General features: G+C 39.1%; 1 protein-coding gene across 7 annotated transcripts in view; it reads left to right on the top strand.

Moving 5' to 3' along the window:
- EPB41L4A (erythrocyte membrane protein band 4.1 like 4A) overlaps positions 1-26,517 on the top strand; it is a 266,210-nt gene that overhangs the window by 186,081 nt on the left and 53,612 nt on the right. For 4 of the 7 annotated variants that reach the window (XM_004452449.4, XM_071209364.1, XM_058277063.2 and 1 more), the window contains one exon: positions 5,913-6,034. In XM_004452449.4, coding sequence (XP_004452506.1) covers positions 5,913-6,034 — 122 coding nt within the window. The remainder of the gene's footprint in view (positions 1-5,912; positions 6,035-26,517) is intronic. The other 3 variants (XM_071209359.1, XM_071209372.1, XM_058277064.2) reach the window with 1 other exon arrangement.

Genomic DNA, 26,517 nt, shown 5'->3' with positions numbered 1-26,517 from the left:
AGTTTGATAGTTCTAGCTCTTATATTTAGGTCTTTGATCTATTTTGAGCTGATTTTTATATAAGGTGTGAGGTATAGGTCCTCATTTTTTTGCAAATGGAAATCCAGTTTTCCCAGCACCATCTGTTGGAGAGACTATTTTTTCCCAATTGAGTGGTCTTTTCCCCCTTCTCAAAACTTAGTTGACTGTAAAAGTAAGGGTTGATTTCTGAGCTCCCAATTCAGTTCCATTGGCTGTAGGTCTGTCTTTGTGCCATTACCATGCAGTTTTGAATACTGTTACTTTGTAATAAATGTTAACATTTGAAAGTGTGAGTCTTCCAACTTCATTCTTGTTTTTCAAGATGACTTTAGCTATTCGCTCTTTAGCCAATTTGATGATTGGCTTTTCCATTTCTGCAAAGAAGATTGTTTGAATTTTGAATGGGAATGCATTGAATCTAATAAATTGCTTTGGGTAGGATGACATTTTGTAATAGTCTTCCAATCCATGAACATGGAATATCCTTCCATTTATTTAGGCCTTCTTTGACTTCTTTTAGCAATGTTTTGTAGTTTTCTGTGTACCCATCCTTTATATCCTTGGTTAGTTTTTTTCGTAGATATTTGATTATTTTAGTTGTTATTGTAATTAGATTTTTTTTCTTGATTTCTTCTTCCTATTTTTCATTGCTTGTGTATAAAAAGGTTTTTGGGTTTTGATCTTTTTACTCTGTCACTTTGTTGAGTCCAAATGGATATTTTTCAGGATTTTATTTTTGTAGAATCATGTCATCTGCAAATTGGAAAGTTTTATTTCTTCCTTTCCAATTTGGATGCCTTTTATTTCTTTTTCTTGCCTAATTGTGCTGGCAGGAACTTCCAGTACAATGTTGAATAGCAGTGGTGACAATGGGCAACCATATCTCCTTCCTGACTTTAGAGAGAAAGATTCAGTCTTTCACTGTTAAGTAGTATGTTTGCTGTGGGTTTTTCATATATGCCCTTTATCATTTTGAGGAAATTTTCTTCTATTCCTGATGTTCTAAGTGTATTTATCAAGGGGTGCTGCATTTTCTGCATCAGTTGAGATGATCATGTGGGTTTTTTCCCTTCATTGTGTTACCGGGTAACTTCTTGAGGTAACCCAGCAGTGAGATCCACACCATGGCTGTGCAGTTCCAGTGCCCATGCTTTTGAGGGCAAACTGTGAGCCCATTGAAGAAAGAACCTGATGTCATGCAGCTGTGGAGGTGCTTAATACCAGCATTAAATACGAGAATGAGTTCCTTATTTTGATAAGGAATTTATTTATTTTTTTCAATTAATTCTGTTCATTGGAGAGCCTTTGATGTGCAAGGCATAGTATCAAGCTCCAGGAGATGCAGGTGTAACTGCCTCTGCCTTCAAGGATCTCCAGTATTTTCAAGACTCTGAAAAATCTGTGTCAGAGGTAGAACTACACTGTTCTTTCAGTCCCATTAGAGACATCACTTAATGAAATGCTTCAATAGTACTTAAAAAGAAAGTAGAGTCTAGTGTAAGGAACACGGTATTATGCCAGATTTTAATTCCTGTCTTTTATAACTCAATTTTCTTCTTCTGAATTTGAAATCAGAGATAATCAATATAAGAATGGTTAATTAAATGTTCAGGGCATTCATCTTTACATATTATTCACTATGATATTTGTTCATTTGATGACTTTAAAAAATCTTTTTTTATTATATTATAGATTTTGATATTTGTCTAATGGCATTCATTGATTTCTAAAATTGTAACTTTCTGGTTATCTGGATGTCTCCCTAGACTGTGATATAAATATGAGAAACTAAGGGAAAGATTTACATTGAGAAGAACTGCTAATAGTCGTTACTTTTACATTGAGAAGAACAGCTAAAACCAGTATTTGGGCTGTTCTTCCAGTTGAGGTATAAAACATTTTCAGGTTTATAGAGAGAATGTGTAACTATCTCCTTGTCACTGAAAGTGAGTTAGTGAAAAGGCATCTGTTTCAGTGTTCATACTACTAAAATTGTAATTATGCTGTTTAACATATGCTGTCCTTGGCCTCTGCAAACTTAGCCATACCTGATTTCTCAAATTTATTGAAATGCAAATGCTATGGCTACTGGGACTTATTAGAAAGTTATTGAATTTTGCATATTAAATATCGTTTCTTCCAAGAATGTAATTAAAGGGAACCTTTATAGACTCAGAGACCCTGCTAAATCTGTTCTAGTTTCATGGCTGGCGTTGACTGCCTAGTGAGTCTTAATGAAGCCTAGATCTGCATGTCTGTATGTAGGAAGCATTATTTTACACCCCTATTGAAAGAAAGATTTTATCCTGCTGCCCAGAAATTGGCTTACACAGGAATGGATCTCGGAATGCTGGGTGGCTGCTAACACATTGGTTGCTTATTGTCAAGTGAGAAAAATAGCCAGCCTTTAACAAGCATCATATGCCTGCCCCTTTCTTGAGGCATTTTGGAGATAACTTGAAATGAAAGTGGAGCTTTTGGAAACACAAACAGCCCCCCTCCTCCATCCTGCAGGCTTTCAGAGCGTGAGGGATAAAGAACAGGGTAACAGAATAACTTCATTGTGTGAATCTGGGTGTTTGTGTGCATTTGTGTGTTTAATGGCGTGTGTGAGTGTCTTTGTCTGTGGGTTTATATGTATATGTATGTCATGGAGGAAGGTGCAGTTGTAGTTTTTACTCTTTCCTGCATTTTAGGGCTCATGAAATCCATGGAGAGTCCTACCTCTTTTGGAGAAGGTGGGCATTACCTAAAAACGGGAAAATGAGACTTATTTAGTGTTATGTGACAGCTTTATTTTAAAAATTAAATTTTGGGAAAGGCGGAGCTAAATCTGACACTAATTCATTTTTTCATTGTTTTGCTATCAGAGACCAATTGCCTGAAATGCTTAAATATTTGTTATAAATTGATAAATATTCCATGAGCCCCTTAAAAATTAACCTTGTCTTTGTGGTTAAGTTTGTAGGGGATTCCTGGTTGTGATTAATGAGTGAATTGTATAGTATTTATACTCCTGATATGAGAGCAAGGTTTGAAAACTCCTCTGGGAACCCACATGTCCTCCTTGTGAGACTTAAATCAGTGAGCTCTCATGGGATTTCATATTTCATAAAGCATGGACGAGAGACCAAGTCCCATGAGAACACCTTCGTGCGAAGCGCATTCACATGTGTTACTTTATTTAGTCTACACAGTGATGCCAAAGGAGGTTTCATATCCCCACTTTTATGGGTGAGAAATTTGTGCTTCCTCAAAAGTCAAGTAACTGAACTAAGGACCCTCAACCAATAAGTGGCAAAACCAGGATTTGAACCCAGGTGCCTCTGCTCTTGTTTTCTTCCTTTTACCTTTGCTGACTGCCCCTTGTGTCCTATTTTGAGGCTGAATGCTGCTGGCAGTGCTACTTGGCATAGAATGGGGGTGGGGTAGGGATGGTGCCAGACTATGAATAGGCAGGGAAGCAGGTGATTGTGGAAATAAAGCTCTGTTCTGTGACAGATCAGCTTATGTTTCTGGACCTTAGTCTTATTAATTGTGTAATAATATTTTTCACTTATCCTTTGTTCCCAAGAGACAAATCATGAGAAGAAATTGAATAATAAAGTAAAATCTCATTATAAAATGTCTCCGTTGTCCACATATTGGGTTATATTTTTACGGAAAATATTTTTCTTTTCTACACAATGCGATACATGGTGCCCAAGTCTTTCTGATTATAACAGTAAAGTCTGTTGTAAGTAGAACTTACAGTCATACTCCAAACTATATCATAATGGGATTTTACTCTCTACTTGGATTTTATTTTAGCTTTTCAGAAGAGAGTTGTTGCTATTTGTGTTCCCTTAGGTATTTCCTTTAAAAAGTCGTTAAAATTTCAAGTGAAAGAAAACCCTGTCAGTTTACTCTGCTCTCCTCTCCACCTTTTGATTCCTGTGAGCTGTCGAACATGAAGTCCATTTATGGATGGGACCTGGTTTCTTAATTCCCATGGACAGCTCATACCAACTGGTGTCCCTAATTAGCCTGATGAGAGCCAACCTTTATGAGGGTTTCAAGCAACCTTTTATTTCTAATAAAGGTAGACAGGGTCATGAGGAGAAAAAACTTGCACAGATCCACTTGGAGGTGAATTTTATTCTGTAAATTTTGTTTATCTCTTTCAGGGAAGCAATTTACCAGTATTTGTCCCATAGCTATAGGATGAGTAGGATTTGGGGCCATTAGAAATCATTTTTTCCTCCTCTGCTCTACTTCTGGTGAATCAAAATAGACATATAGAAATGCATTTTTCCTGAACCTAAATGATATTTTCCTGTGTATAAGGTGAAGTCATTGATTGGCTCAAACTCAGCAGCTATGGAATAAAATTTTACTAAGACATAATGTTCACTGAAACCCAGAAAATGAAATTTCACAGTTCCTTGGGAAAATTACTTGAGAAGGTTAGCCCAGCCCCAGGGAAAGCTCACCCTCTGGAATCCTCCCTGACCCTTAAGAGAAAGCAGCACATTATGTGGGGTTCTGGGCTTGCCTTAAGGCTTCCTGGGCATTTTCTCTAGCGCAGGTGAGGTGGGCCCAATAAAAGACTGATTGTACTGTGCAGGGTCAGAGTCAAATCACTGAGTGGTCCTGTGGGGTGCCTTACAACACAGCGAGGTCTCAACATGGGGAGGTCATGTGGGATCATCTCCCTTGTTTAATTTATCCCAACATAGTTTATTAATTATTAAAGAGCTCAAAGAGACCATCTGCTGTCTTCTTCTGGTTGCTTCCATCCTGACCTGCAGCAAAGGCCAGCCTCTCAGGCTCCACCCTGCTCTGCCTTCAGTAATATGGAAAGAGTTGGTGTAAAGCACACCACACTCACTCTGCAGTAGGACGAGGGTGTAGGTGGTGCACACGCCCCAGTACGTTTTCCAAATGCATTTTCTGCATCAGTTGAGATGATCATGTGGGTTTTTTCCCTTCATTGTGTTGCCGGGTCACTTCTTGAGGTAACCCAGTAGTGAGATCCACACCATGACTGTGCAGTTCCAGTGCCCAAGCTTTTAAAGGCAAACTGTGAGCCTGTTGAAGAAAGAACCTGATGTCATACAGCTGCGGAGGCGCTTAATACCAGCATTAAATACAAGAATGAGTTCCTTATTTTGCTTAAATCTACATCTAAATCCTCCTTAAATAAACCCCTTCTCTGTTTCTCCCTCTGAAAGATCTTCCTTCTCTCTGTTTTAGTTTCCTGACTGCTAAAACATACTATACAATGGGTTGGCTTAATCAATGAGGGATTTATTGGCTCATGGTTTTGAGGCTAGGAGAAGTCCAAAATTGAGGCATCAGCAGGGTGATGCTTTCTTCCTGAAGACAGGGCTGTCAAATGTTCTTGGGTTGGCTGCCCACAATGCTCGGTTGTTGGGTTTTCCGTCACATGGCAGTGTACGTGGTGGTGCCATCTCCGTTCTCCTCAGGGTTCTGTTGACTTCCTGCTCTTGGCTTTTTCCCCTTGGCTGTCTCCCTGGGCCTTCTCTATAAGACTTCCAGAAAAAGGACTGATTCAGTTGGGCCATACCTTAACTGAAGTAACCTCATCAAAAGTTCCTATTAAGATGGGTTCACACCCTCAGTAGCAAATGAAGATTAAGAACATGCTTTTCCAGGCAACATAACTACAAGCCACCATACTCACCTAAATCTTTCCTACTAGAATTTAATACTATTTCCTTGGTCAGTATTTCAATGAGTATCATTTGAGAATCCCCATTTGCATAAGACCAGTTGAGTCTGTGTTCTTTGTCTTCACTCCAGACTTTACAAATGTTTTGAATGAGTCATTGTTTAATTTTGTGGCTACTTGGTTTTGTCTTTCCTAATCAAAATGTTGCCTTTCCAAGTGGCAGGACAGCCTTGCAAATGAGCCGGGACCTTTCTATTCAACTTCCCCGGCCAGATCAGAATGTGGCAAGAAGTCGGAGCAAGACTTATCCCAAGAGAGTAGCACAAACCCAGCCAGCTGGTAAGTTATGGTGTCTGTAAGGCATCTTGTATACCCTCGTGTTTTCTCTTAGGCTTATGGTGTAAGATAGGTTTAGGTGCTTACTATACCTTGTAGTTTTTTTATTATTTATACTAGAATTTTTTATTTGACCCCCAAAATGACCAGACGATCAGTAATTAATAAAAAGAAGACAAGTAGCTTATTGAAACCACCGTAACTTGCTTAATGATGATGCCTTTTTTTGAAGGCATTAAATAAAATCTCAACTGAGTAATTTCTTAGTTGTATGTATCTGAGATTGGAACTGAAACAAACTCTTAGCAAAAGGCCAAAAAAGGGGAAATACTGTTGACATAATCAGTACAGAGTCCACTTTTTTTTTTATTGTTGGTCTACTTTCTTTAATGGTAAAATACGCATGCAGAAAAGTATATAAAATACACATACACATGTGTATGTTTGTGGATGTGTGTGTAAAGTTTAATATAGCCTATACACATCACTGATCAGAACTCCCTCCCCATGGAAGAAACCCTTTTCTGACTTTGTAATAATTATTTGCTTTTCATTATCATTTTAATAAGTATATAGTCTTCCCTGAACAAATCAGATTATTTTGCCTGTGTTTCATTTTATATAAATGAATCATTGTTTGTATCCTTCATATCTTCTTTCTGTCACCAGGTGTAATGTATACTCAAGTACATTCACAATATTCTGCTGTGTGACAATTTCTTTACTCATTCTTCCATTGTTGAATATTTGGGTTATTCAGCTTTTTGTTTTTTAGTGCAGACTTTTTCATTAATAAAACCACATAATTGGGAAGCAGACTTGGCCCAGTGGATAGGGTGTCCATCTACAACATGGGAGGTCCACGGTTCAAACCCTGGGCCTCCTTGACCCGTGTGGAGCTGGCCCACGTGCAGTGCTCATGCGCGCAAGGAGTGCCCTGCCATGCAGGGGTGTCCCCGCGTAGGGAAGCCCCACGCGCAAGGAGTGCGCCCGGTAAGGAGAGCCACCCAGGGTGAAAGAAAGTGCAGCCTGCCCAGGAATGGCGCCACACACACGGAGAACTGACACAACAAGATGACGCAACAAGAAGAAACACAGATTCTGGTGCCACCGATAACAACAGAAGTGGACAAAGAAGAAGACGCAGCAAATAGACGCAGAGGACAACTGGGGCGAGGGGTTAGAGAGGGGAGAGAAATAAATAAATAAATAAATAAATATTTTTAAAAACCAAACAAACTATCGGCTTTAAAAAAACCCACATAATTAATTAGTTTTAATCCATGCTTAGTGATCAAAGCTCACAGTTTCACTGTGAGGTGATAGTGCTCACTTGCGCTTGTCGCTTATAGATCATCCTTGCCCAACACTCTCAGAGCCCTTTCACATAGATTATCTCATTTGAGCCTCAAAGTAACCCTGTGGGGTGGGGCAGGGGAAAGAGTATGTTCGCCATTTTACAAATGAGGAAGACATGGTGCCAGCACCTAGACTGGGGTAGTTGGAACTAGAGCCCAGGTTTCTTAACTCTTTCTGCCATATTATGTGAAATGAATGGCATTTCTAACAACAAGAATTAACATCTGAACATTGCGTTTGTAACAGTTGACATAGTGTTACAACAGCCATTGTTCATTTAATCCTCAGGCCAAGCATATGAGTGTACTCTACTGCTCCTGGGTAAAAGAATGTCACCTTACTTATCATTTGTAGTCAAATTAGATCTGATTGTAGGTCCCCTCCTCCTGCTGAGCTGGGAGGAAATTAAATTATTTCTGATGGGTCTCTAGTGTTAAAAACAAGACATGATTTAAAATTGTAGGCAATTACCTTAACATATAAGTATTATCATTATCCCCATTTGGCTGATGAGTAAATTAAGATTTGAAAAGGTAATTTGACCAAGCTTACACAATAAGCAGGTGGCTTAGTTAGGACAAAAATTCCAGACCCTCATGCCTCAGCTTCGGCCTTTTCTTAATATTTTGTATTTATCTTTTTCTATAACCAGTTTTATATCCCTTTTGGAACAACTAGAGCATGGTTATAGGCAAACTTTCAAGTCCTCTGCTATTTCTGAAACATCATGCCTCATAAAATTATTCTGGACCAACTGAGACCATCAAAAGTATTCCCTGCTTTGAATCGACATTTCATTCCACTTGAGGCACTGGAATCTCATGTGCTTTTTATAAAAACCTGCTCAAGTTTCTCCCTCTCCACTTGTGTGCTCATATAAATATATCTCTCTCTGCAACATATATATATTCTCCTGGAAAGCCTAAATAATGGAAGCTGACTAATTTAGGGACAAGGTTTTCTTGTTTGTTTAAAAATTTAAAAAAAGAGTCCCTAAATTAATCTGACTTAGGCAGATCCAACTAAATGCAGTATTCATAGAGCAAGCTGGGAATGTATTGATCCTACTGTCTTCTGGTTGCTTCCATCCTGACCCGCAGCAGAGGCCAACCTCTCAGGCTTCGCTCTGCTCTGCCTTCAGGAGTAAGGAAAGAGTTGGTATAAAACAGGCCTCATTCACTTTGCAGGAGGTGGATGAGGCTGTAGGTGGGGCACACGCCCAGTGGTCAGCCCTCGGTTAAATACTAAGACTTTATTGTGAACCATGTCACATTGATTTTGCATTACCTTTAAGCTAACTCTTTTGAGCCTGTGTATCACAAACAGTGATATGCTCTGGGGACTCAGAGGTGACCTTTTCCGTGACAGTGTGATCATCCTTTTTGGGGAAGGGCTGTTTTGCATTTGCCAGTGACGTGTTACAGCTGCTGCACTTGTGAAGACTGTCGTGTGGCAGGGATTAATTGTATTCAGATTTTTAATGCTACAGTTGTTTTCCTCTAATTCGTGTGTACTCTGCTTTGAGCTGCCCCCTAAGCTTCACGTTATCTTGAGGCTCTAACCTGCAGCAGGATATTCGATGAGGGCCCTCTGGGGTTCACCTACATCAGTCACCACCGGCTTGCTGCTGTCGAAGCCCTCCTCTCCCCATGACGAAGCCCTCCTGTCCCCATGATGGTGCGAAGTTGTGCTGCATTCGTGTGAAGCTGCGCTGGGTGTCTCCGCTGAGGCTGGGGGTCTGGAATCCAGCCTGGCTACAAAGACCATATAGCCAGTCCCCTGCTAAGGCCCTGTAGCCTTCCCTGGGGGTGATGTAAGGCAGTGGCCTGCAGGTCACTATATACCCATAAACCACAGGCTGCTGCCCCCTTCTCAGCCATGCCCTGCAGCTTCCCAGCCCTGTCCCTGAGCCCTCCCACACTCCCGAATCCAGCACTGCTCCCTCCCTCAGAAGTTCCTTGTTCCCTAGTAAAACTAAAGTACTATCTCAGAAAGTTATCTGGTCACAATTACTTAAATTTTACTTTAAAATTATGATAAAATAGTAAAAAACTGATTTTAATACTTGCAAAAAGTTTAATTAGATGGTACTGTAATTGACAAAAATGGAGTTAGAGTCTAATTAGGAGATAAATATTTTTTCCTCTAAGAAGGCCAGCTATTAATTTTCATTGGCTGACTTCTGCTTGTAGGTTTTCTCAAATAAAATTTCGGACTGTCAGTTTCAGGAACCCTCAGTATAAATTCTCACTTTTTATTTAACATTTAAAGATAATAAAAACAAGTTATGGTAGAAAGAAAATTTTTACTTTTTGTTAGTTGATACCATTAATTTATAGTACATGATTTGTTACTTAAGCCATTCTTTTATTTTTCTGAAGATAAGGGAATTCAATCAAACTTGATTTCCTTAAGCTGCATCCTGGTTCTCTGCAAATTTGAAAAGCCTTTTCTCACCTCTCAACCAGGAATAATAAACACCCCGGTAGCCAAAAAACCACTGTGCTTAGAATCCGCCAAGCTTTAAGGCTTGGCGTTTCTATAGGGAAGTACATTCCAGAGTCAAGAGCCCTGCACCCAATGTGCCTGCTGCCCCACCCAGAGGAGTTCCGCGCCAGGGCAGCCTGCCAGAGCATTCCTGCAAATCAAAACTGCCTTGGCCAAGTTTGTGGTAAAGCGAGAAGAGAGATGGCAGAAGGGAAGAGTGCATATTTGTACAGCCCTTTCTCTGACGAGGTCTTGGCAACTCACACAGGTGGGTTCTTGTCAGAAGAGAGTCTCTGCTGTAAGTAGGCAATGAAGACAGAATGTTAGGATATAATGCATAATTAGCTCTAAGAAAAGCAGTGGATGAAGCCATTTAAATGGATAAACAATGCTATGATTGTTGGGTGCAGCATTTTAAGTTCTTAAAAATACCCAACTGATGAACACATAAATAGTTGCAGTGTAATCTTTGAACACCTGAAAAGCAAGGTAGGGTGACGTTTTGGTATTCCCACTCGAGGTCTGTGGGAGAGGTGACAAACACAGATACCTGAGGGATCATGAAAATGTGTAGGTCTCTTCTGTCCTGTCTGCCTGTGATCTCTGTACCCCAGGGTCGCTGTCAGGAGGCCATATTAGCAGCATAGAGTCAGGATTGTCTTTTTCACTATGTTCCTTCTTTTCAGATTGGCCTTTTGTCCAAGCCATTTTTCTTTTCTGAGTTTTACACCACCATCAGTCCTCTACTCTTCATCAGTGCCCACTCCTTCTAGCTCCCTTGGGATTTCCTGTGACTAGGAATCAGGAACAACAAACTCTTGGGGTAAATTCATAATGCCTATGAGGTTGTATGATACTTTTAAACTTCACATCATTAATTCATTATCCATCTAAGGTGTTTTTTTCTATTTGAAGTAATTAACTACTGCATGTGCCAGAGAGCATTTTTCATATGAAATCAACAAAGGAAACAGAAAAGAAAGGGCAAAGCTGAAAGTTCTCATGGAGGGAAAGCAAAGTTATTGAATGAGAAGCAAACAGCATTCTGGATCAGGGATTTCTCAAGTAAGCCCCTAACCTCTGAGTGAGTCCACCTAGTTGTCAGATCAACAACTTCACATCTATAATATGAGCAGACCTATTACTTTGTTGTTCATTATCACAGAGCCTGGAAACCACCTAACTATCTAACAGTAGGAAATTGGCATAATAAAATAATGTTTGTACACCCCATAAAATAACCAGGGCACTGTTAAAAAGAAACCTCCGAGGAGCAGGATTTGAACTTTCAGTCTGATTCCATGGTGTCCACATACCTACCATGAAAGGCCTTGTCACATGGTGCATCCACCCAGGGAGCAGCATGAACTAACAGTCATTGGGCATCACTCTAAGCCTGGCATTGCACTCACCACCTGCCAGAGAGTATCTCACTCATTTCTTTTAGAAGACATAATTTTCAAGGTACAGGCAGAACAATGGAGCTGGGACTTGTCCCTGGCCACAGAGCTGGGGTTTGAACACAGGTCAATTAAGCGTATGCCCTACAGAGAAGAAAAATAGAAGAAAGGACTAAATGTGTATGTGCTGATATGAAATGATCTCCAAGATTTAGTATAAGCAAAAACTGCAGGGGAACCCAGCACTGTATAGTATTCTCCCATTACATTAATATAAAAAAGCAAATAAAAAGGGATGGGGGAGTATGAATACATATATGCTAGCATATGCTAGAATGTTTCTGGCAGGATACATAAGAAATGAGTAACTCTTGTAGCCTCTGAGAAAAGTTTCTGAGAGTGGGGATCAGTGCTAGGAGAGAGATTTACTAAGTATTCTTTAATGCTGAATTTTTGCCATGGTGTATTTTACAAAAGTTGTACAGATAATTGTGAATGCATTACGTTCATAGAATAGTTTCAAAAAAGTGTGATCACATTTCTGATAGAGATGGTCTCAGACAGTTCAGAGCCTAAGACACTGATGTTATTCTAGAAGAGTACAACCTGATTTATGGAAAAAGTAATATAAAAATATAAGACCCATCATACAAAATTCAAACATTAGGAATTTCTTTGTGTTGTAACTGATACAACCTGAGTCTTCAAAGAGGGGCACAAGATACATTCAGTGTCTGTATGTTTTAATCAAGATTTTGAAATTTAGAAGATTACCATCCAGTCATCATAATACTATTGCTTTCATGCAAAGGATGACGGTTTATGGTAGGACTTAGTCCTTAGATTAGATGACGTAGAGGACAATCACTTCATGTTATAGATAAGGAGGCTGAAGCCCAAAGAGTTGAAATGGTTCACAAATGTAGCGTGTTCTGCAACCTGGAAGGTAACTAGAGGAGAATCACAAGACACCGTGAGGAATGTCTAGAAAAACTAAGGATAAATAGGCTGGGAAAAGACATGGACAAAAGAACAAGTTCTCACACCTGCTGAGGGGCATTTGATGGGTATTGGTGAAGTTTTTGTTTGTTTATCCTCTCTGGATTAACTGAAGATAAGAAAGGGAAGAAATTAGTTTAAATTCTCATACAAGGGAATTAGAACAAGGCATTCTAACCAACAGTTGTTAGGAGGGTGGTTATGGAGATGATTTCTAGAAACCGTATCAGTGTTAACTTTCTTTTGCAAAGACTATGACTGTGGTTGGTTGTTTTCAAGGTAACAAATCAGAATTAGATAGTCTACTGAGTTAAGGTCCAAACCTGTGATCCTACTTTTTCTTCACTGTGACTCTTAAGAACCCCTGTTCTGAGGTTGTCTCTTGTCTGATTGTTTAAAACCTTGCATTTAGAAGGTATGTGGTTGTAGCAGCTTGATATGATTCACAAATTCCAAAAATAGATATTGGGTTATGTTTGTAAACTGGTCTGTACCTGGGCATGATTAAATTATGATTAGGGCTTTGATTGGGCCACATCAGTAGGGTGTTGAGTACCCACCCCTTGGTGGGTGGGGACTCATAGATAAAAGACATGGCAAAGGACAGAATTGGAGTTTTGATGCTGGAGTTTTGAGCTGGAGCCTGGGAGGAAAACATGCAGGAGAAGAACACAGGAACAGAGATAGCTCCTTAGATATAACAGAAGACTCAGGAAGAGACACAGAGCTGCTGGCCTGATAGTCTGCAGCTGGTCTTGTGGAAAGAGGCAAAGCGTAGGGACCCTCATTGTCTAAAGCTGACCTTGTGGAGAAAACAGAGGAGGTGAGCCTGGAGGACAATGAACCCTGGGAAGAGAGAAACCCAGGAAGCCTGACCCCTGGCAGATGTCGGCAGCCATCTTTCTCCAACACATGGCTAAAGACTTGGGTGAGGGAAGTAGCTTATGCTTTTGGCCTGGTAACTGTAAGCTTCTACCCCAAATAAATACCCTTTATAAAAACCAACCGATTTCTGGTATTTTGCATCAGCACCTCTTTGGCTGACTAATATAGTGGTATGTTAGTAAGTGATAAAAAAAAAGTTTTAAGTCATACCTTATTTGAATAGAATTGAGTTCCTGGTTTAATTGGCTGTATCCTGTAACACATTGCTTAACTTTCTGAGCTTCCCATCTTATTATTCGCTCCCCTTCCTAAAATTCTCTATTATTCTACCTTACTTAACCTCTCATAGAAATGAAATATGAAAAATATGAAAAAATTTTGGAATTTTTTCCCAAATGGTTTCAACCCCTCAGAAGTCTTACAAACTTGAGAAAAATATCTTTCCAGATTACAAAATAAATTTTTGTGATTGGAAATATGTAATGTTTTTGTATTTGGACAATCTTTTAACTAATTCTTTAAAACATATTAAGGGACACAGATGTGGCTCAAGTGATAGGTCTTCTGCGCACCATATGGGAGGACCTGGGTTTGATCCCTGGGGCCTCCTGGTGAAAAAAGAAGAGAAAAGTGTGCTTGCACAGTGAGCCAGTGCTCACATGGCAAGCTGAGTGCCCGCGTGGTGAGCCAGTGCCTGTGCAAGTGAGTCACGCAGCAAGATGATGATGCAACAAAAGAGAGACGAAGGGGATAGTCAAGGTAAAGTGCAGCAGACACCAGGAACTGAGGTGGCACAGCTAACAGGGAACCACATCAGAGGTCCTCAGGATTAAATCCTTGTGAATCCTAGAGGAGAAAAAATGGGAAGACAAAAAAAGAGAAATAGATACAGAAGATCACACCAGGAATGGATACAGACAGCAACAACAGCAAGGCGGGGGAGGGGGAGAGGGGAAATTAAATAAATTAAAAAATTTTTAAAAAGCATTAAAGTTTAATTCAAACTTAGCAAAATTGAATTAAATTTACTGTAACAACCTTTGCTTTAATATCGTTTTAAAAATTATTCTTTTAGTACACATTAAGATAAATCTGGGTTTTTACCTTGGTAGTTAACTCAGAAATTAGTACTGTCTTGCTGGTTCAAGTAAAAAGAGACATTCCTTTCTGAACAGGTTTTTGCATAGCTTTGTCTCTGCCTTTGAGTTCTGTGTGAACATAACCACAGACTAGTCCTTTCTTGAACCTACTTGTCCTTTTGGAAATCAACAGTGTGAATTGGCTCCACTTTGACAGTTCGCTGTTTGAGTTCTTGATGCCCTGCTTTGATTTACTTAACCATTTAGGCAAATTTCCCAACTTTCTCACTCCTCTTTCTTCCACTTCCCAGGCAGGGGTTCGAGGGTGTGTCTGTCAGCTGTTTGAGAATCTGTTTTGGAATAGATCTCTCAAGCAGATGGTGTGTGAGGATTCCATACCTTTGTTTTACCCTCCGTTTCAAGTCTTAAAATGCTGGTTTCAAAGCATTTTCTTCAGAGTTTGAGAAATCTGGAATTCATTTCTGAGGCCTCTGCCTGCCTTGTTAATTACTATCAGCGTGAAAATGTTTGGGTTTCCTAGAATTCAAGGTTATTACGGTAGGTGTGGAGAGAAGAGAGTGAGGCAAGGCAGAAAGGAACTATATTTGCTGTGGAGCAGGCACCCTGCTTGCCTCTTGAGCATGGGGTTATGCCAAGAGAAGGGATGCCCTCTGACCCTCTCTTCTCTCCTGGGGGTTGAATAAGGTGCCTGGCAAAACTGCCCTGTAAGACTCCTCTGACATCCAGAGAATGCATCCCATAGCTGGGGGAAGCCAAGCCATTTGGGGCTGCTGCTACAGTTCAGATTCTAGGTGTACCATGTGAACAGAGAAACTGGTTTGTGGATAAAGAAGAATGGAGTCAGTTCACTGTTAGAAACACTGAGGGGCCATACAGTTTTGAGCAGAGAATGGGAGCAGGAGACTTAGTAGCTGTGCACTGCCCTCATCTGTGGCCTGGCTGGATTTCCTACTTGAAGTTCTGGGTGATCCTGCTGTGTCTTTGTCATGAACTCTAGTCTAATTTGAGTTGTTTCCTTGCACATAAACAGTGAATACCATTACTAGATATAATTCTTTTAGAAACCCTGTGAGGAAGGTGGGTAGTATCCTCCTTTTATAGATAATGAAACAAGTTCAGAAGAATTAAGTACTCTTTAAAGTTAAGTACTTGCTCAAGTGTACGTAGATAGTAAGAGCAGAGCCATGATTTAAACCCAAGTCATTGGAATACTAGGACCTGAGCCGGGAAAGGAAATGGAAAATACAAAGATGAAAGCCTCTTTGGTTAGAAGTATTTGTAAATACGCCCTGTTTTTTCCCCTACATTGTGATATCTTTACTTCAATAGATCTAACTTGTTGCAATGGATATTCTGAGAGGGCAATATGTTCTGCTCATTTATAGAAGAAAAGTAAGTCAGCCTGTCATTTCTGAGTTGAGCCCATGTAGCCCAATGGTTGATGCTGGCTTCCTACCTATGAGGTTTTGGGGTTCAATCCCCAGCTCCTAAGTACCTCAAAAAAAAAAAAAGAAACATTTGGGTTGGATATCAAGCCATTTCTTAATGAAAATACTTCAGTTCTTTGGGACATTTTGCCTGGCACAGAGAGGGGAAATGCAGTGTTAATTACAAGCAACATTAAGTAACATGATAATGTGAAGGTATATTTTTGTTTAAAGCTGTCTTCTGTTGACATCCTTTTCTACCTTGAAATTAATGTTTTATATAAATTTACGTTCTAGAAAGAATTTATTAATATATTACAAGTCTGGTTAGATTTTGTCAAAAAATGTTAATATTTCTACTTCCTGGTAATGTTCAGCATTCCAAACGTAATACTAAAATTAGAAAAGCAAGTAAACTAAAGACCTATTGTATTTTCAAGTTAAAAATCACAGCTTTAATTAGTTGCTGTAAATTACCCTTTTTCTTTTCCCTTCTCATTCAACAGGAATTTATTGAGCACCTCTTTGGCATAAGACCCCCTTTCCATGGAGCCCAGAAAAATGAAGGAAAAAAAACTTGGTCCCTAATCTATAGAAATTTAGTTATGTAATACTAATATAGCAGTTATTTACTTAGTGCTTACTTGATGTTCTTTAATAATATGTGGACATTCCATGTTATTGAATTTAATTCTCTCATACACCATGTAAGTAGTTGGTGGTATTCCCATTTTATAGATGAGAAAACTGAGGCCCTGAGAGGTTTAATAACTTGTTCAAGATCACACAGTGTATAAGTTGGCAGAGCTGAAAACAAGTCCAGGTCTGAGTGACTTACAATTTTATACTATTAACCAGACTAGATAGGTAAAAGATGTAGTTAAATACGGGCAGGATGTGCCAAGGATCATAAGGGATGAACACTGAAGGAGCTTATGACTAGAGGTAATCAGTTATGCAATTTTGAAGGAAGTGGTTTTACAGGATGGCTACATTAAGACAGTAGATTTCAAGTTGGAGTATGCATACTCCTCCCCCCCCCACCCCAGAATTGGAGGTATGGGAGGGCTTTCCAGTGGGTATGTGGATACAAATTTTTTTTTTTTTTTAGAAAAGCTGTAAACTTACAAAACAGTTATGCGTAATGTGCAGAATTTCCATACATCATCCCCCTACCAACACCTTACATTGTTGTGGAACATTTGTTGCAGATTATGAAAGAACATCATCAGGCTATTACCACTGTGGTCTATACCATATACTTGGTATATTTTTTCCATAAACCCCATTTTATTAACACTATGCATTACTATTGTACATTTGTTATAGTTCTTGAGAGAACATTCTCCTATTTGTACTGTTAACCATGGTTCATTTTCCACCACATGGTTCACTGTGATACAGTTTTGACCGAATCACTTTCTAGATTCTCTGTCCTAAAATGAATCTACCTGAAAATCCCCTAGGATAGTAAAAATTCTGGCTCTCCTTTCCTGCTTTTGCAAAGGACCTTCTCTCGTTTTACAGAAGAGAGGCAGACCTCTCCATTCAGAAACTACTCAAGTGCTTTGGCCTTAAATGTTAAACCTCCTGGCTTGGTGTTGGGAAAGTGAATGACTAATCACCAAGTGACATTAGACATATCCCTTTCTAAGGAATTTCTCATTTTGGCTTTCAACAAAATTGAAGAAAGATCCAGATCAAACATTCAAAATAATTTTAGATAAATCATGTAATTCTTACAAGTTGTTTGGGACTTTGGTGATATTCCTATACCCCCGTAACATATATCTCTACTTATTTGTGTCAACAAGGTTTCTCAACATTAAAAATCCATTAAGGGGGGCCAGGCAAAGGGGACTATAGCCCAACCTTGTGGTCCCTTCTCAGCAGAGCTCTGTTCCCGAGGGTGGTTTCCTCAAGGAAATGCCACTTTATTATTGGGGCCGGATTTGTGCCTGTATTGGCCCGTGGATGCTGGGGACCCACTTGTGTTACTTGGTGCTTCAGTGTTTCTACTGTAGAAAATAACAACCAGTGACTATTCCCTGTTGGAGTCTCTTTTTTGGTACCACTCATCCAGATTTTCTGGCCTTTGTTCTCTGGTTGGAGGGGAGATTCTGGGATTCAGATGTTCAAATAGTACAAGGCAGTGTGTACTGTATATATGAAATGTATATCAATACTATGTAATGTGTAATATTTGAGAGCTTAGCATTAAATTTTTTTCATTTCATGTAAATCTATTAAAATAAAAATGGGGAGAAATAAAAACAAAAAATAAAAATAGAGAATTGTTGCTAAATTGCTTCCTTCTAACAAAAATAACATTCTTAAATAGACGTCTAAACATTGGGAAAAATGAAATTACCCTGTTCATTTCATTAAAAATTAGTTTCCAGTAAGGATTCTTATGTTTAATAATTATTAACATTATTATGGTATGTCAATAATATATCCTACTATTTGTAATGATAACTTGGTTCAGAAGAAATACTGAATACTTAGAGCTTTATGGTCAGGGAAAGTAGAACTTTTAACTTATTTCTTTATTTTGTAACAGAGAAATATGATAGGGTGGGTTGGGGATTGAATTTATGTCCCCCACAAAAGGCATCTTCAGATCCCAGCTCCTGGTCTTGTGGGGTATGGACTCATTATAAATAGGACCTTTGAAGATGGTATTAGTTAAGATGTGCCCACACTGAATGCAGGTGAACCCTAATCCAATATGGCTTAGGTCCTTATAAGCTAAGGAAATTGGACACGAATGAGGAAGCCACAGGGAGCAGCCAGAGGCCGGAAGTCAACGAAATCCAGAAGAGAAAGGAGATGATGCTGCCACGTGCATTGTCATGTGTCAAAAGAGCCAAGGAACCCCAAAGGTTTCCAGCCAGCCAGAAGATACCAATCATGGGAGGAAGCAAGCCTTCTAGACTCTGAAACCATGAGCTATTAAATTCCTCTTCTTAAACCAACCAACCAACCAACCCATTGTATGGTATTTTTTTTAGCAGCTAGGAAACTAATATAGGGTGATGAATAAAAGGCTTTCCAGTATAAAATATGTATTTCTTTGGGAGAAAGTTTTGCAGGGGAAGTGGAATAGAAGTCAAATTCAAGGAGAAAAAGAATGCTTTGAAATTTCCAACTACCAAACAACTACTTTCATATATATATATTTTTTAAGAAGGTACTGGGGATTGAACCTGGGACCTCATGCATGGAAGGTAGGCACTCAACCACTGAGCTACATCTGCATCCCATGTATTTTTAACATGGGTGATTTTGGTTATCAAATTGCTTTGGTACTTATTACATTGGATAAATTTAAGGAATCATGAAACAATTCAATTTTAAAATGTCAATATTTACTATATGCCACAAATTACATTCTTTGGTACTATTTTGAGTTTTGATGAAAAAATTTTAGATATCTTTAAAACAGGCACTAGGTACATAGTTTTAAAAAAATTCTTTTAGTGAGTACTTACGTCAAAAGTTTAAAGATCACTGAGTTAAAGACTCCTGAATATGAGCTCAAATATAGGAGCAAAAATAATTAAAAATTTCCCAATTTTACCTTAGTTAAATAAGCCTTTAAAGCAGTCCTTATGTGTTATGATAGATGCTTTATATTCATATGTACTTTATATGATTACAGTTATATCAAATAAAAACCTCTAAAGCAGTGGTCCAGCACTTTCCCCTAAAACAAAGCCTCCTTATGGTCAGGAATGGAACAATCTACCTGATCTAAGTCAAGTGAGCATGAATTGTGGAGCTTGAAGAAGATTACTGGAGAGGGCTTGGTATGTGTTGCTTTAAATCGTGCAGCCCTAATTGTGGGAGAGTGGCCCAGGAATACAACCAACATAAGATGTGAGCATTTACTCAACTCTCTTCCCTCAAATTGCATCCTCAAGTCACAGAAAAAAGAACTGGGTATCCCAAAGAATTAGCACACCTCTGATTCCAGCCAACCATGTGCAGAGTGATGTTGTCATCGGCCTTCTGAGGGCTTGAAGGAAAGCCATGCCCTCCAGCACACACAGGTGTAGGTTACAAGTTCTCAAGTGGTAGAACTCTTTCATTGACTCCTCTGAGGGTCTAAGGGATGAGCAAATGCCTTACAAGGCTTCCAAATGCCTTTCTTACTTTTGAACCTGCGGTTCTGGCCCAAAGAATAGTATTTGTGACCACCTCAGGAGTTCTGGGGGAGGGGCACAGAAAGAAGTACCTGTTTCCCCCTTAATCCACATCCTCAAATTGATGATTTTGGTAGGGATCCAGAAAAGTGCTGAATCAAAGAAGAGTAAATTGGAGGCAGACCAATTCGGGAAGGATCTTCGATGCATAGATATATTTTCCAGCATCTTTCTCATCCACACTCATTCTTTATAATCTACCCTCCAGCTTTTTAGCAGAATGTTTTGTTTCATCTTGCAGTTGACATGTAGTAAAGTCACTCTCTCAAAAGTCTGTATATTTGTGGTAAAGAGGTATTTTTGAACGTAGAAACTCTTAGGAAAAGCAGAAGTCTGGCTGATTCTTTGAGATGAGTCAGTGTGAGAAATAAAATATATTTCCAGTTATTAGCTCACTCTTAATTCACGAATATCGTATTTCTTCTAATAAGTCATATTGTGTTAGGTAAAATAAAACCAGTCACTTTGTGTCTTAGGACTAGCTATAATCCAAATTATTATGTTAGAACTAGTTTTAATCTGGTTATTTTTTCTTAGGTATCTAAGTTTTTTTGTTTTATTTTTTTTTTAGGGAAGAAAATAATATATGTTGAAGTGGGATAAAATTTAACCTAAAAGTTTATAAATGTATTATATCTGAGTACTTAAAATGCATTTACTTATATATCCCAATTGTTATTCACTGGTTATTTGTCCTTTTTCCTGTAAAGTAGAATAAGGCATTTTCACTTGCCACATATTTTTTTCTCATTCTAATATCACATATTCACTCTATATGCCCATTCTGTAAGTTAAAGGCAATGGAAAGTATAAGTAACATGATAGATTTAATTTAGCAGGCATCAACTTTGAGCTATGAATTTTGCCATACTCTGTTTTAGTTTGCCAAAGGTCTGCCCATGCAATGTACCAGAAATGTGTTGGCTTTTGTAAAGGGTATTTATTTGGGATAAAAGCTTACAGTTCCAGGGCCATGAAAGGTGTTTTCACACCCAAGTCACCTGCCATGTGTTGAAGCAAGATGGCCAGCACTTCCTGCCTGGGTTCTGCCTTTCCCTCCAGGAAGTACTGTCTCCCAGAACTCAGCTGAGGGCAACCAGGCATAGGGCTTTTCTCTTGCCAGGCCTTTTCTCTCAGGCTTGCTGAGCCGCTTTCTTCCTAATTACAGCTGCAAGCTATCAGGCAAATGGGTCATCTCTCCCCAGGACCTCAGCTTGAACCTCCCTTTTCTGTCACATGACAGGATGAAAAATGGCGGAGTTCTTTTTCCTGTGTCTGTCCCTGTGAGTTTGTTTATATCAGAGAGTCAACCTGAGTCACGCCTCATTGATATAGTCCAATCAAAGTCCTAAATTAAGCAAGTAATCTAATCAAAGATCCCTCAACTGAATTCAGTGAAATCAAAGGGTATCACACTCAGAGGAATAGATTAGTTTACAAACTTAATTTTTCTCTTTTGGGAATTCATAAAATAATCTCAAACTGCCACATACTCATAATGCTGTTTAAATGCAAAGTGTTTTTGTAATTGAAAATACATATATATTGATCACTGTATGAGTCAGCCAAAGGGGTGCTGATGCAAAATACCAGGAATTGGTTGTTTTTTATAAAGGATATTTATTTGGGGTAGGAGCTTATAGCTGCCAGGCCATAAAGCATAAGTTACTTCCCTCACCAAAGTCTATTTGGAGCAAGATAGCTGCTGACATCTGCGAGGGTTCAGGCTTCCTGGGTTCCTACGTTCCTGGGGCTTGCTTTACTCTGGTTTCAAGGTTCCTTCCTTCCTGGGGCTGGCTTCTCTTTCCTCTGCATGCTGACTTCCCAGGGCTCCAGTTTAAGTCTTCAGCATCAAACTCCAGAATCAAAACACCAACATTAAAAGCCCTCAACTCTGTTCTTTGCCATGCCTTTTATCTGTGAGTCCCCACCCCTAATCATAATTCAGTCATGCCCAGGTGCAGATCAGATTACCAGCATAATCCAATATTTCTTTTTGAAATTCATCAATTATATCAAACTGCTACAATCACCAAATTATAATATCATACGGGTGACTTTTAAGAATTGCCACCCAAACCAAGTAGTTAAATAGTCTTGAGGAAGTTGATTCTGTTCTGACAGCCACTCTTTCTGAAGTGAGGGTCTCTTATGATGCGGGGCACTGATACATAACAGTCTAACCCCACAAAAGCCTGATAGCAGTCTCATGCACACAGGCTAGAAGTTCTTAGATACAATGTCTTAAACAAAGAGACCAAGGAGCTTTGGGCACTGTCATGGCAGTGCTATCTAAACTAAAGGGAAATTGTGTTAGTCCATCTTAAGCTGTAGTATCTAACAGTGCAAAACAAAAATTACCACCATGAGCTAAATTTGGCTCATTAAGCAGTTGCTGTCTTAGCTTTGCTAGGGCTGCTATAACAAATACTACAGACTGGCTGGCTTAAACAACAGAAATGTATTTTCTCACAGTTTTGGAGCCTAGAAATCCAAAATCAAGGTGTTGGCTGGATCACAGTTTCTCTGAAGTCTGTAGTTTTGTGTGGTGGCTTGCTGGCAATCTGCAGCTCGATTGCATGGATACCTTGGCTCCCGGTTTGTCTCCTCCTATCTCCTACTCCTCACAGTGTCCAGATTTCCTCTGCTTACGAGGACTCCAGTCTTACTGGATTAAAGCCCACCCTGATTCAGTTTGGCCCTGCTTTAAATAATAACATCTTCAAAGAGCCTATTTACAAATGGGTTCACATTCACAGATTGAGAGTTTAGGACTCGAACATGTCTTTGTGGGGAACAGGATTCAATCCAAAACATTTGTTCTTTCAGCTAAGTCCAGCCTCTTGAAATAAAGCCCTTTGGCCCTTTAATGGGAGCAATATGTAAAATGATTTGGATCCTTTTGACTGATTCTAAGTGGTCTAACTAGAGTTATTATTTTATCTTAAATAAGATATATTTAAAAGCCTTAATAACCATATGCCAATAACTGATCTTTGTTGTAGCTAATCAGAGGCTGCTTAAAAGAGCAGCATTCTATAGAGCAGAAGCTCCTCCTAAAGCTCCAAGAAGTAGCCTGTTTTGCAGATTGCTTTATGTCCTCTTGCCACACTTCTCCCATTCTACTACATCCAGGTTGCTTGTCTTATTTTTCACTCTTATTAAACATAACATCATTTTGCCTTGTGTGGATAAAATAGCAGAAGCAGAAATACATCCTTTAAAATAATAGACCATCAGATATCTACCATGTTCAAGACACAGTGTTGGCAGGCTTGGGGAACACTGTGATGTGCCCTTCATCTTATAATGGATTTGAGATCTTCTTAACTTAATAATTTATGTTGTATGTAATTATATTATGAAATATATACACAATAATCCGTAATTCTAGATAGTTTAGACAGAAAACAACTGTTTAGCTTTATCTAAGAGATAAAGAGACACCCAGAATGGGGTAATTGGTGTACTGTAGGAAAATTGTCCTCAGTGTCATATTTCTTGAAGTGGGTAGTGGATAAATGACAGTTCAATTTATAATTATTTGTTAAGCTTTTCATATGTGTGCTATATATATATCTATAATTCACAGTGAAAAAAAAAGGAAAAAGGTTTCTCCAATTTCAGAATATCTCCTTGAGCAGTGCCTGGAATTCCATTGTTATCAGTTGGTTTAGTTAATATTTGACCTCTCTTTTTTACTCCCCTTTAAAAGGGAGCTGTTCTGTGGCACATAAGACATGAAAGACATGAGCCCATGAGCCCTTTGGTATGATGGGGCTGTCGGACCACTTTTTTTTGTAGCTCAGGAGTCAGAGGTAATGTAGAAGGAAAGATTTGAAAGGTAGATTAGAACAGAAAAATTTTAGGAAAACAGAGTTAACAGTGCTTGTCAGCAAAACAGAAAATCAGTAACCTAAACAACGCACAGTCCAGCGTTCTCACATTTGCAGATTTGTGTAGTAAACACAGAAGCTGGCTTTACTGAATCAATTAGCTATCTTCTCAAATGGTAGTATAAAACCTTACTAATTTGAACTAATTGAGGAAATGGTTAAAATACACTGTTTTAAAAGTATAGTTACTACTTTTATGTGCTTATTTAGTAACTTAAAGTTAATAAATGTTGCTTACTTTGAGCTAAGAGTGCTGCATACATGAATAGAAAAGAGTAATTTTTAATTACTCTTATAAGAATGAATATTTAAGAAGTACTCCCAGTAGGTTAATGCTTGTATTTTCTCGCTCCTTTAGTCCTGTTTTTCTAGTAAGATCTGTCCAGTCCATAGTAATTGTAGAATGGGGAATACAGGTTAACAGATCATTTAGATAGTAGTTCACTATTTTGAATATACGAGAACCATGAATTAGATTTTATTACTGAAATACCTTAGCTCATCTATGCTGTGCATCTGAGAATTATGACTTACATTAGTAAAAAAGCCCTGATGGTAGAACAATTTATTTAAAAAACAAAACAAAACTGGCTATACTGTTTGTATGTATCTGGGAGAGAGCAGCATGCATGTAATATTTTTCAAAAATTTTTAAAAACATCCATACAGTGTTTCATCTTTAAAATTATGATTTGGATATTTTGAAAAACCAAATACTGTTTTCTTTAGGAAAATAGATACATGTAGTTTGCAATTTTTCTATTTAAAATACAGCTCAGTTTTTTTCTACCTCTTTGTTTATATATTTGGATGGAGGGGAACTGGTGAAAGTGATTAAGCAATCTCATTTTCCCTAAGGTGATCAGTTGTTAGACTAAGAAAAGACTAGTCAGTTAAGAGATGAGGTGGGAACAAACCTGGGCTGCTTCTTCAGCTTGTTGCCCAGGGCCTTGATTAACATGAAGGTCACATTTATGCAATGTGTTTTTTTTAATTAGAAAAGTTGTAGGTTTATTGAACAATCATGCATAAAATACAGGATTCCCACATTCCGCCCTATTATTAATAGCTTGCGTTAGTGTGGTTCATTTGTTACAGTTGATGAAAGCACATTTTTGTAGTTGTACTGTTAACTATAGGCCATGGTTTAACTTTGGGTTCACTTTTTGTGCTGTGCAATTTCATGGATTTTTAAAAAAATTTTATTCTAGTACTGTATATATAACCTAACATTCCCCCCCCTTTTTTTCCAAAAGATTTATTTATTTATTTCTCTCCCTTCCCCCCCTCCACCCTGGTTGTCTGTTCTTTGTGTCTATTTGCTGCGTCTTCTTGTTGTGTCAGCTCTTAGTGTGTGCAGCACCATCCTGGCCAGGCTGCACTTTCTTTCGCACTGGCCGGCTCTCCTTACAGGGCACACTCCTTGCATGTGGGGCTCTCCTACGCAGGGGACACCCCTGTGTGGCACGGCACTCCTTGTGCGCATCAGCATTGCTCATAGGCCAGCTCCACGCGGGTCAGGGAGGCCCAGGGTTTGAACTGTGGACCTCCCATGTGGTAGACAGACTCCCTAACCACTGGGCCAAGTCTGTTGCCACATTTCCCCTTTATGCAGGGCTTTTTTGATCGATGTTACTGGCCCTGAGTATTGGTCCCTCTTCCCTATTCCTTCCCTCCCCCCAGCCCCATTAAAACCTGGGAAAATAGCCCTAGGCATATGAAGGTCCCTTTCATTTATATTATAAATTAGTAATACTTGTGGAGGAAAATACCATATTTTAAAAAAGCTTAATAGCAGCAGTTAAAAATATTTATTTTGGGCCACACCTATTATCTGGGGGCACAGGTGAATTCGGACTTCCTGCCACTACCCCAGAATTCCACATGAGATGAGCAGCTCCATCCCAAACTTTGCCTGCAATTTTGAGAGTCTGCTCTTATTATTTTATTAGTGGTCATGACCAAATAGACAATGAGCAGGTGTTGCAGCTGTCTGAAAGCACGTGGAAGGTTGTTCAAGAGAATCAGGAATGTTCCATTTATCTGACGTGGAGAAATTTGCTGTTGTGGGCTCCAACATTCTTCTTTTCTAGTGCCTGGTTTCTGGATGTAGCTCAGTTATTAGTACTGTCTGCAACATGAGCTTACCTTTAGTGCCACACATGTCTTCAAACTTACCTTATCATTTCATGATTCTGAAATAGGAACAAAATTCAGAGGTTGAATCCGGGTCGAGTTTCTTAGACTACTAGTTTTGGAAACTCATATGTGAAACCAGTTTGTTTTCTTTGTCCAAGGTGTATTTATTAATGTTTATCTTTCCTGATGTATTGCCAAACATGCCTACAACTTCTCTGGAGGAAAATTGCCAAATTTGGGGGTGTGCAAATGTTCCCCTTGTTGCCTTCCTGTCTCAGTTGCCCTTGAGCATGGTTAGTTACTGGATGTTCTCTGCATTACACATCCCTTCACTTGCCCTCCCATCTCTCTCCATTGGTGCGGAAGTGGATATCCCACTTAGACTGACTTGTGAACATTTTGTGGGGCTCAGATGGCAGTTTGGAAGGCAATTGATTGTGGTGGTTATTGCTTAATCTCTGGAGACAGACTACTCAGTGTCAGAACTGGCTCTACCACTCCTGGGCTGTGGGACCTTGAGAAAGGCCCATTTTTCTTATCTTTAAGATGGGGTAATATTAGTATCTGCTTCATAGGAGTATTTGGA

Source organism: Dasypus novemcinctus, chromosome 2 (genome assembly GCF_030445035.2).
Source record: "Dasypus novemcinctus isolate mDasNov1 chromosome 2, mDasNov1.1.hap2, whole genome shotgun sequence".
NCBI lineage: Eukaryota > Metazoa > Chordata > Mammalia > Cingulata > Dasypodidae > Dasypus > Dasypus novemcinctus.
The sequence above is the reverse complement of the archived record's forward strand: the minus strand, read 5'-3'. Positions and strand labels throughout refer to the sequence as shown.